A 12,538-nucleotide genomic window follows, 5' to 3' on the forward strand; every position below is an offset into this window, starting at 1 on the left:
AACCACAAAAGAGAAAATAGAAAAAAGAGAAAATAAATAACTTTGATTAGTTGAAACAGAAAAACTTCTACATTGGTATTAATACGAGAAGGGAAGTAGTGAAATAAGGGGTCATTTTAAAATAATTTTTTCTTATAAGGACTTGGTATTCAAGATATATGAATAATTAAATCATATGTATAAAACTAACACCTAAATAGAGAAATGGTCAAAAGAACAGCAAATCACTCATAATCAGTGAAAATGCTCCATATCATTAATAAGACAAATACACATCAAAACAACAACTCTGAGGTTTTATCTCACAGCATGCCAATCAGCAAAATAAACCAAAAATGTTAACAGTCAGTACTGCAAGAGTTATTGAAAGACTGGCACATGAATATATTTTTGTGGGCTATGAAGCAGCATAATTTTAGAAAGTTAAAATGATGTCATAATATCCTTTGAATTACCAGCATTATATCTCTAGTAAGCTATCCATAAGAAAACAGTCCACTTATATGCTCTAAAATATTTATAGCAGCACATTTTATGATAACAAAAGTTGGAAACAAAGTATATTCCCATCAGTTTGATAATAGCTAACCAAATCTGGTATATAAATCTAATGGAATACCACCGTACTGTAAGAAATTATACATATGGTAAACTGAAGCATGGAAAAATCTGTTATCAACTGATGCAGAGTGAAGTAAGCAGAGCCAAGGAAACAATACACATAGTAACTATAACAATGTATATGAACAATGTGGATACATCAAAAAATTAAAAGTAAATGCAAAAATATTATAAAAGATCAAGTTAAATTTGAACAGAGATATGAAAAGATATCTCAAATTGCCCCTTTGTGGAGCACAGGGATTATCCATTGTCCTTGTTTTCAGATTTTTTTTTTCAATGTGTTGATCAGTTATGCTGATTTTTTTTTTCTCTCTAAAAAAATTACACTGTTATGTGGGATGGTGCTTAAGGACAGGTGGGAGGTTTATATGGAATGTTATGATAATGTAAGAAGCAAAAAAATATCAATAAAAACATTTTAAAATAAATTATAGCAAGATTGATGTAGTAGATTGAGATCATGCCTGTATGATTTCCTCATAATTTTGGTTTCATTGGTTTCTGCCTTTTTTGTGTATGACTTGGTGTCTTTATGTGAAAATTGGACTCTGGTCTTGCACTATCCCAAGTTTTTATAAGTGGGGCTCTGGGTCTCACTGTTAGCTTTTATTGCTTTTCATGGTTTAGTTGCTTGTTTTCTCTGAAGGACACACTTCCCTTCTGGCTTATACCGGGTGAGAGGAGGAGAAGGGAAAGGGGGGACGGGACACCTCTTGTTGGCTTCCCTAGGTATGAGATTTAACTATTGGCCTGCTCCAGGGGTAGGGCCTTGTTGCTGAGTTGCTATGGTAACAGAGTCTTTCTAGTCTCTAACCCTGGAGAAGTGTTTTTATTGCTTTTTTTCCCCAGGAAGGATGTCCAATGGCTGGGTTGCTATGGAAACACGGTCTCTCTGCTGACAGATCCCAGGGATGTGGTTCTATTATTGGGACTTTACTACTGGTCAACAATGTAGTCACCAGACCTCACTAGTGGCTTGTGCTGGGGGTAGGCTTGGTGTGGGTTCTGCTCTGTTGCATGGACTACTCAGTTGCCTAGGGGAGCTGCTGATTTAGGTGGTACCTTCCTGGTGGGTTTCCCTAGGCTTTGATTCTTGCTTCATGGTGCTTCTGTGAGGCTGGTGGCTGCTGCTGCTACTGCTCTGATCTTGGACCTCATTCCCCTTTCACTCTAGTGAGATAGATCTTTCCTGCTATGCTGGTAAAATGTTTCTCTGCTCCTACATCAATTCTGAGGCAGTTTTCTAGTTGTTAGAGGTGAATTTGGGAGGTCTGTAGAGAGTTCCTTTTTCACTCTATCATCTTGGCCCTGGAAGTGCTTTTCAATTTTTTCATAGAATTTTCTAAAAGAATTCTGTGCTTTAGATAGGTACTTTATTGGCCCAAACAAGTTCACCAGTATGACTAATACATCTAGTATCAAATGAATTGATGTCTTTCCTAATAAGATTCTTCAATGAATGTGCAGGTTTTCCCTAGATCCAGGTTGTCCTTAATTAGGGTTCTCCAAAAGTTTCCATCAGGCCAAAGTGCTAGATTAGGGATGAATACCTTTTTTTTTTTTTTTTTGAGGAATTTCACCCTTAGGACACCGAAGGAACTTAGCATTAGGTGATTTATTTTTTTATCAGTCATGTAGATATTATCTTAATTCTTTCCTTTTCATTTGACAGTACACAAATTCAAATGACAGCTGACTAGAGAAACTCATGGTAAGAATAGCTCCTGCTCTCTCAGTAATGCTTGACACAGAAAAGAATGATTACAAGTGATTATATTTTTCCCTTTTGTCTTCCACAACCCTAGTCCAATAAAAGGAGTTTTGGTTAAACAGAAATATATGTATATATACCAGATCATCTTACTTGTCTCCTAAGGAACCTGTAAAAGGGTCAAAAATAGAACCAAGCATGACACAATTGTTTAAATCTGGAAAAGAAGCATGAGAAGTCTTTACATTGTCATTTTATTTATTTAACATATTCAGAATACATCATGTAAAATGTCAGGTTGGGTGAATCAAAAGCAGTAATTAAGGTTGCCAGGAAAAAAAATACCAATAATCTCAGGTATGCAAACAATACTATTATGATGGTAGAAAGTGAAAAGAATTAAGAATTCTCTTTATTAGGATGAAAGAGGAGAGTATAAAAGCTTAATATAAAAAAAACAAGTTTATGGCAACTGGCTTTATCAGTTTCTGGCAAATAGAGGCAGAAGTAGAGTCAGATTTTATATTCTCGGGCTTAAAGGTCACTGCAGATTACAACTGATGCCATAAGATTTAAAAGATGCTTGTTATTTAGAAGGAAAACTATGGCAAATCTGGACAGCATACTAAAAAGCAGAGACATCACCTTCACCATGTAGTCAAAACTTACAGTTTTTCAAGTAGCAATGTATAGCTGTGAGAGCTGTTCTATAAGGAGAACTGAACACTGCAGAGTCTATGTTTCAAATTGTGGTGTTGGAGAAAGTGGAGATTCCCTTAGGCCACAAAAAGATCAAATTAGTTAATATTTAAAGAAATCAATTCAAATTGTTCGTAGAAGGTTAAATACTGAAGGTAAAGCTCAAATACTTTGGTAATATAATGAGAAGATAGAAATCATTGGAAAAGACCCTTTTGTTGGAAAAGATTGAAGACAAAAGGAGAAAAGGACAGCAAAGGATGAGATAGACAATTTCATAGAAGTAATGGCAAGAGTTTGGTCAGAATTGGAAGATTATTAATAGAGGATAAAAGAGCATGATTGATTCATGGGGTCACATGATTGAATGAACAACAACAAAAATATTTGTACATATATAGACAGATCTGATTACATAGATTTATACATACGTATGTATAGATAGTGACTGTTTACTCCTTAAGTTTATAAAAAATAGGGTTGTGCTTTTTTACTGTTTCTAATATCTGATCACGATATACAAAAACATTATTGAGTTTCACAAAATCCTACTTGGTAAGAGCAACATAGTCTTTGAGGTCTCAAATGTACAGGTACATGAAAATAATTTATAACCTATATAAGTATAGAACCTATAAAAAGTCTCACTAAAATCATTATCTGCAATGAATATCAAAGTATTTAATGAAAACAAAAAAAAAAAACAAGTTTGAATATAGAATATAATATCCATCTGAACTTCCAAAAGTATTTTTCAATTTCAAGTTGTTAAGAGAATCTATTGAGAAAGTTAAGGAAACATGTAACTATTTCAGACCTAAACATTTGAAACAGTTATCCAGGGAATTATGGTAAATCATGAGATATCCTCAGCAGTTCTTATAATATTTTTATCATGGTAGAATATTTTACAGAAAGTGAGAATAGTAGACATCATTTCAGAGATGTTTAGAATTTCAGAGGCTTGAACATCATTCAATGAAAAAGTAAGCTTTCTGAGACCATAAAGAAAAATGACAGAAATGGGATTACAAAACAGATCTCATTCTCTCATTCTGAATAGGTGATAATATATCCCACTTTGGAATAATATGTATCTGAACTATTACCAAATAATTTAAATTTAGAGAGAGAGAACTATCTTCTCCCTTTCATTCAAAGGTCAGATTTTTTTTAATGGATCTTTCATGAAATTACATGTAAGGGAGGGAGAGGAATGCCTACAGTGCAAAAAAATTTTAAGTGCTGTGTAGAATATGGTGTTTTGCTGAGTAGGTACCCTTCCTTTGGGAAATAGCTAAACAAATTAGAATTCATGAATTTTATCAGCTATTACTATGTTGCAACAAATAATGACTGAAAAATCAAAGAAGCTTAGGAAGGCTTATATGAACTGATTGCAAAGTAAAAATGGGGAGAAGCACATAGACTGATTGCTACAATATAAATGGAGATAATAAAAATTTTAAAAGAAACTGAATGCTGTATAATTATAATGGTCAATCTTGATTCTAGATAATCAATGAGAAAATTTGCCATTCTTACTTTTTTAAAGGAAAAGGGACTATGGCTGTAGAATAGTGCATATAAAGTCAGGATCAGTAGATATCTGTGTCAGTTTTGATCAAATGCTCTTTTTCCCACCTCTTTGATTTTATTTTGGTATCAAGGAACAGTTTGCTGGCTAGACATAAGAGAAAAGTATACACATAGAAATAAAAGATGTAAATACAAATTACGTCAATAAATGATCATTTTAAAGGGGAAAATGAATTGGATTTTAGATATAAAAGGCACAAATTGCTTGCTTAGGAAGTACATTGTTGGATTCTGATTGTCCTGGGTTATTCCTTGTCATTGATCACTTTGTGGTGTCAGCAGCTTGATTGAAAAATAGAGCAAATTCAGCATTACAGAGTCCAAAAGTTCATTCATCTGATTAGCACTCTCAATTCAAAGTCTGGTAGTGTCATCAAAAGGAGTTTGCAGTTGTTAAATATGAAAGAGTCAGTTCTTGCTTCAATACCCATGTGAGATTCTTATCTACATGAATGGGAGCTAAATGCAAGAAATGATGGCACTAAATATCCCTTGGGATACATTAGAAATGCCAAGCTCTAACAGGCTGTAATGTCTCACTTTCCTTAATTACAACATCATTCACCCTCTGGGTCTTCATAGGCCATATGACACTTTCTTTTCTTCTGTGTTCTTTTATTTCTAGCTTTTTCATTTTAAAAAATCCAGTAAAAAGGTCAGATCTTTGTTTTATTATGACTATTACAATGATCTGAAATTAAGGTGCCCAGAGTAACTGAAAAATAACAGGAAAGGTAAATATTTTAAGTTAAATATGATAAAAGGTCTGGGCTAAAAGAATCCAGGTTCTGCACTTCTCTAGAAAATTTTACTTCACAATGTATGCTATATAGTAGTGGTGTCAAATCACTCAAATAAAAACAGTTAACAAACTCAAAAAGAAACTGGGGCCCTGAAGACTACATGTTTACTCAATTTTAAAATGTAATCTTATTTATTTTTATTGGATTTTGTTAAATATTTCCCATTAATATTTTCAACTAGTTCAAGCAGCCTTTCAGGTCTATTGTAGGCTACATGTCTGATACCTCTGCTGTACAGTGAGATTATTTACAAACTGCCTGAGAAAGAAATGTGGAAGTTTGATTTTTGAAATACTAGATGACAAGAAAGGAGAAGCTACACTGAATGTTACTTAGGTTTATCAAAAATAGATCATAATAGCTAATACTTCGATAAAACTTTAAGGTTTTTAGATTACTTTGCATGCATTATCATATTTGATCCTGACAATGACCTTTTGGGGTAGAAGCAGCAGGTATTATCATCCATCCTTTTCTTGCAGCTGAAGCAATTGCAGTTCAGAGAGAGGTTAAATGTCTTGCACAAGAGCATGCAATTAGGGGATATAAAAGTCAGGTTTCGAAACTCAGCATTCTTTCTGCTACTCTAAATTACTTCTCTAGTGTTAATTTTCAAATCACTAGCATATTTGCATATACTTGACTCTAATCTTCAGGTGCTGTTATTCAAGGTAATATAGAAAGTGAGCAGACATAGGCTCTGCCTTCTGATAGCTTCCAATCAAAGACAACAATATGGAAGCAATTATTCATTCCCACCTATGTCACTTTTTTATTTAAAAGATAATTTTGGAAGAAAAAAGGGAATCATGAAGAATACAATTTTTATATCTAAAAATAAAATAAGAAATTATTTATGCTTTCATAGTGCCTTTCAACTAAGATCTGAAAGCATTTTTTAAAAGTCATTTTGTTAATCTTCACAATTGTGAAGGCAGGGTCAAAAATTATATTTCCTATTGTACAGTTGGAGAAACTTATGTCAGATGACCCATAAAATGTCATTCATATGGATATATTGGTGACATTAAAATAGAATTCAAATTGATTTCTTCCATTCTAATGCTTTACCCATTAAATCAAGTTGCTCTGATTGCTAAAATGCTTCCAAATAATCTTGAAAATGGGATTAAATTCAACTGTAGTTATAATTCACTTGGTTGATTAATTTTTCTCTAACTTCACTTTAATCTTAAAAAGTTTTTATTACAGTCTTATGTGAAAATATGGAAATTATTTAACCTTTATGTAATTTAAGCAACTACTTATATATCAAATCATAGACAGGATACAACCAGCTTAAGTCAAGGAAGTCTCAATATTGGAAGTGCCTCGTCTTGAAAAAAATCGTAGATCAATCCAGAATTTTGATATTATGACATTTTAAGTAGGATGCAAGATTGAAAACAGGAATAATAAGGTACACTATAGTACTCATTCTGTCACTGACAGTAGAATTCACAGCAAGTTGCATTGGTTTTTTATCTATAAGATAGAAAAGACAATTTTTATCTCACTGATATTAATGAAACTATAAAACACTTTGAAATTTTAGAATAATAGTAGGCAACAACAAGGCTAGGTTTCCCTATAAGCCAGTTTCATGTTCACTTGATATCTTACTTTCTTGGTATCTATATTTTGCATTACAGGAACATACAATGAAAAACAGTTTTAATAATTTTAACCATTGGAAAAAATATTAAAACATAGAAAAGGCAAGTTGGAAGGGGGGAAAAAAGCCTTTGGAGAAAAGCTAAGAAGTTATATTATCAACAAGTTTTGTTTTTAAGAAGATATGTAGGAGATTAGATCGTTAGATTGATTTAAGAGATGTCATTATATAATAAATTCTCTCCTAAGATATAAGTTTTAATGATATGCAAGGACTGTGTCTTAACCATATTTGTATTCCTTCCAACATCTAGTTGGCAGAATGCATAGAACATAGTAAGTGCCTTTCCTTTGTATCCTCAGGGTTTACAATAGTGGTTGGCACACAGTAGATGTTTAAATAAGTATTTACTAACAAATATTTACTGAACTGAAGTGAACTCCATTGAATAATACTTGAAAATACAAAAACAGATATGTAAAAAATGAAACTTTTGAGAAAAGGAATACCTATCCCACTAATAACTGAAAAATCAAAATCAGTAAAGGAGAATAAATTAGACAGGCTGGATTAAAAACAATATAAATATCACAAGAACTTGAAAGAAAAGATCCTTCAGTGTTAATTGAAGAAGCAATATTTACATTTCCTTTGAAACTTTATAATATTATAGCATTTTTGTTTTTCAGAAAAGCTTAATGAATTATGATTCATTACATCATAATCCTAATCATGTTCTTCAGTTTTGATGAAGCAAGCAAAAAATATATCTAGATTGTTTTGTTATGAGTACTTGTAAACATAGATTTAAACAAATAGATCAAAAGTAGACAGACATGCAAAATATTTTTATGCATAGGATATGGCCCCAAAGTATATTATACCCCCCAAAATCATGAAAGCTTGCTTCTATTGTGTTTGCCATGAGAATTATGAAATATGCTAAGAAAAAAAATGCTATCTGAGAACTGGAATCATTAAGAGAGCTGAAAAGGAAATTGATCATTTATTTTACTCATAAACTATAAAATCTGAAAAAGTTCAAAGTATTGTTTTCTGTCACCAACTCATCAAAAACATTAGTATTTTAGTGTTGTTGCCTTTTTCTTATCCTGAACCGCTCTTGCCCATAAATCTTCATTCCAGGGGAACACACTCAGATAGCTGGCAAGGCTTAAGGAAACAAGGCCACAAACAGATGCTCTTTTGTCTGCTTTTTGCAATTTTCTTAATTACCCAAAACTATGGAGCAGAAAATACATATCTGTGCCATTCACCTAAATACCTAAACTTAAAGCTGTGCATATCAGGGGAAAATACAAGGACATATGTAAGGGGGGAAAAGATAAAGAACAGAGAGGGTATGTAGAAACAGTGATTCACAAGGAAGAGGATCTGAAAGAACAAGTGGAATGGAGAGACAGATACAATAATGAGGAAAAGGGGGATTGAGATAAGGCCCATAGTAGAAAATTGACTGACTTGGTAGTCATACTTGGTGGATACAGTTCCTTTGAAACTATAGTGTTATAGCATTTTTATTTTTCAGAAAAGCTCAAAGAAAGGAATATTAGGAAGTTTTTAGATTTAATCATGATAATAAGCATATAACTCAGCTATTGCAGATTGAAATTGAAGATTGACTTATGCCACCATCTGTGCCAAATTATCTCAAATATCTTTTTCCTCCATGTAACTGGAATAATCTGAAACATTTTCCCCAGTACTTCAAAGTTGCCATCATTTTTCAAAATATGAAAAGATAAGGAAAAATATCTTCTTTTTATTCTCTTTACTCCTCTTTTAATTTAGGAGAAAATGTCTTAAAAACTTACAGTCTCTTCAGTGAATTCAAATTAGAAAAGCTCCCAGCTGGAATTTTAGACAATTTGTTGTTGTGCAAAAACCTGAAAAATAGAGAATAAGGCTTAATCAAAATGCAATAATAATAATAGTTTTAAAACATATATTATTCTCAAGGATGGTACCTTTTAAAAATAAAATCATCCCATGGAAATATGTCAGAATAATTAATTATTAGTATAAGAAATATTTACCATCACCTATATTATTCAATATTGCATTAGAAATGCTAGCAGTAAGAGAAAAAAAATTAAAGGAACCAAAATAGACAATGAGTTAATAAAGCTATCTTTTAGATGTTATGATGACATAAATTGAAAAATCCTAGAAATTTAATTAGAAAACTAATTTTAAAAATTAATTTTAACAAAGTAACAATATATGAAATAAATTCACATAAATCATAAGCATTTTGTATCAACAAAATACTGTAAGAAAAATATAGTAAGAGGTATCTCATTTAAAATAACAATATTCAACATTAAACACTTTGGAATATACTTTCCAAGACAAATCTAGGAATCACATGAACATAAGTAGAGAACAATTTTTATATGGATAAAGTCAGAAATTTTTTAAAATTTTAAATAACTTGGGAAATATTGTCCATGAATAGCCAGAACCAACATAATAAAAATGAGAATTATACCTAAATTAATCTACTTATTTAATACCATCCCAACTAAATTACAAAAAGAAAAAAAAATGAGTTAAAATATCAAAATTCATATAGAAAAACAAAAAGTTAAGAATAATACAGGAATTATTTTTTAAATAAAGTAAGATTTATTAGTACCAAATCTTAAACTATATTATAAGACAGTAATAATCAAAACTATATGTTACTGGTTAAGAAAAAACAATAATCATCCAAACTATATGTTATTGGTTAAGAAACAGAAAAGTAGATGAGTAGAACAGAGTAGACATACAAAAGAAATTAACGAATAATTATGGTAACCTGTGTTTGACAAAAGCAAATATTTAAGCTTTGGAAATAAGAATTCACTATATGGCCAAAAAAAAAAAAAAAAGTTGGGAAAACTAGAAAGTAGTCTGACAGAAATTGATTATAGACAATACCTTATATCATTTACCAAGATAAAATCAAAATGGATACAAAACCTGGATAAAGTGATCTCATAAGTAAATTATGAAAGAAAGAAGAATTTGAGTAAAGAAGATATAGAAAGCCTTAAAAGATGTAAAATGAATAATTTTGATTATATTAAATTTAAAAAGCTTTGTACAAAGAAAACCAATGTAGCCAAGATTACAAGAAAAGCAGAAAATTAGGGGGGGTGGAATTTATAGACAGTTTCTCAGATAAAAGTTCTCATATCTCAAAACTATATCAAGTTTATAAGAGTATGAGTCATTCCCCAATTGATAAATGGTCAAAGGATATGAACAGTTTGTCAATGGAGAAATCAAAGTTACATATAGTTATATGGAAAAATGCTCTGAATCATTATTGTTAGTTGAATGCAAATAAATGCAATTTTATAATATTATTTTATACCTCTTAGGCTAAAATAATAGAGGTAGGGAATGACAAATGTTGGAAGGGTTACAGAAAAACTGATATGCTAATGCACTGTTGTTGGAAATGTGAACTAATCAAACTACTTTGGAGAACAATCTGGAATTATGCCCAGAATGTAAAACTCTGTAGACCCTTTGACCCAGCAATACTGTTATTAGGTCTGTTTCCCACAGTGATCAAGGAAAAAAAGAAAAAAACCCATATTTTCTTTCTTTTTTTTTTTTTTTTTTTTTTTTTACAATTTTTATTAAAGCTTTTTACTTTCAAAATATATGCATGGATAATTCTTCAACATTAACCCTTGAAAAGCCCTGTGTTCCAATTTCCCCCTTCCCCCACGCCCTTCCTTAAATGGCAAATTGTCCAATATATGTTAAACATATGTAGAAATATATATATATACATACATATATGTATATATATTTTACTATATATATAGTTATATATACATATATAAAAGAACTCTTTCCTTGTTTGGCAAATAATCAGAAACTTAGAGGATGTGTATCAGTTGGAGAATAGTTAAACATGTTGGGGTATCTTATTATGATGGAATAATAATGTGCTATAGAAATGATAAGTTTAATGGTTTTAGAAAAACATGGAAAGACTAATAAAATAATGAAGAGTAAAATAATGCAGAACCAAGAGAATGCTGTACACAATAATAGTAATATTGTTTGAAAAAAATTGAACAACTAAGTTATTCTAAGTATTGTAAATACTCAAATCAACTACAAAGGACCTAGGAAGGAAGATACTATCCACCTTCAGAAAAAAGAACTAATAAATAGATGTATGCATGTATGCATAGTATGGTTTTATGATTGATAGAAGTAGAGAGATAGATGGAGCAAGCTATAAACTATATATGTATGTTATATTTTCAAAGAGTGGTCTTCTAATTCAGGATGGGGAAGGAGAGAGGGAGACAGTTTGGAAATTAAAACATAACAAGAAAAATAATTTTTAAAAAATTATTTATCAAGGGTCTATTATAAAAGATAAGACTGTTGAACTTGAAGTCAAGAAAACATACATTTGAAACCACCTCAGATATTTAATAGCTATGTAATTCTGGGCAAATCACTTAATTCCTATGTGCCTCAGCTTCTCTATTTGTAAAAAAGAAAAAAAGTTTAATTGGTTGACCTCTAAGTCCCTTCTAATTCTAAACCTTTCATCCTATGAGTAGGCATTGAATTGAATTTTGTTCAGTTGTTATTCTTCACAATGTGAGAAGAGTACTAAACAGTCAAATTCAAGATTCCATTTTCTCTTTAAATATCTGTCCAAATATTGAGATTATGGTCTCATCATTCTGAGTTTTATTATCTTTTACTTAGTAAAAGATACTTCCCAGTAAGCAGTGATCCATAAAAATGAGATTTTGACTATATCCCAACAGGATATCATGAGAAACAGACAATGATTTTGCTAAACAATATGCAACAATTGAAAACTAATGAGGTGTTAGAGTTTTACAGCTTTGGAGTCATTAGTGAATTCTGTTGGGCTAGTAGGTGATGATCTTTTAAGAAACCTCCCACTTCATTTTCAGTTGATTGAGCACTCTCAGCAGGGTTATTGAACTCACTGGCTGTGGCACAACTGATTCTGACTGTTTGTAGTTATTAAAAACCCTATGCTACTTTTCAATAGTTAAGTTCAGGACATAATAGTCTCTGCTAATTTAGTCTTAGTAGATATAGAATGTTTTTATATATTGACTAATATATGTTATCTTCAGCATAAAAGATCTAAGAATTATTAGCTATCTTGTAGAAGATATCTATTATCTATTATATTATCTATTTGAGACACTAAAATTGGATACTCAGAAAATATTGCAAGTGTACACCAAACTTATTGACTCTTTCAAAAGAAAAAAAAGAAAATGTCAAAATGTTATTCATTTTGATAGATAAGTCAAAGAAATGATTTTCCTTTAATTTACCAAAAATAGCAGACATCACAATTTTACAATTTTCAAGATATGTGTATCCTCAGATTCCTTCAAATCCTGAGGTTTCTTTGAATTAGCACTTTAAAATAAACATAGATAAATACATATAGAT

At 31.0% G+C, this 12,538-nt stretch overlaps 1 protein-coding gene across 4 annotated transcripts in view; it reads right to left on the reverse strand.

Annotated features, from left to right (window-relative positions):
• The window catches only part of PXDNL (peroxidasin like), a 512,873-nt gene that overhangs the window by 158,158 nt on the left and 342,177 nt on the right, over window positions 1–12,538 (reverse strand). For all 4 annotated transcript variants that reach the window (XR_012484142.1, XM_074278161.1, XM_074278143.1 and 1 more), the window contains one exon: window positions 8,887–8,958. Coding sequence is in view for 3 of the 4 variants with exons in the window: in XM_074278161.1 (XP_074134262.1) it covers window positions 8,887–8,958 (72 nt within the window). In the remaining variant the exon portion in view is untranslated. The remainder of the gene's footprint in view (window positions 1–8,886; window positions 8,959–12,538) is intronic.

This window comes from Sminthopsis crassicaudata, chromosome 1 (genome assembly GCF_048593235.1).
Source record: "Sminthopsis crassicaudata isolate SCR6 chromosome 1, ASM4859323v1, whole genome shotgun sequence".
NCBI lineage: Eukaryota > Metazoa > Chordata > Mammalia > Dasyuromorphia > Dasyuridae > Sminthopsis > Sminthopsis crassicaudata.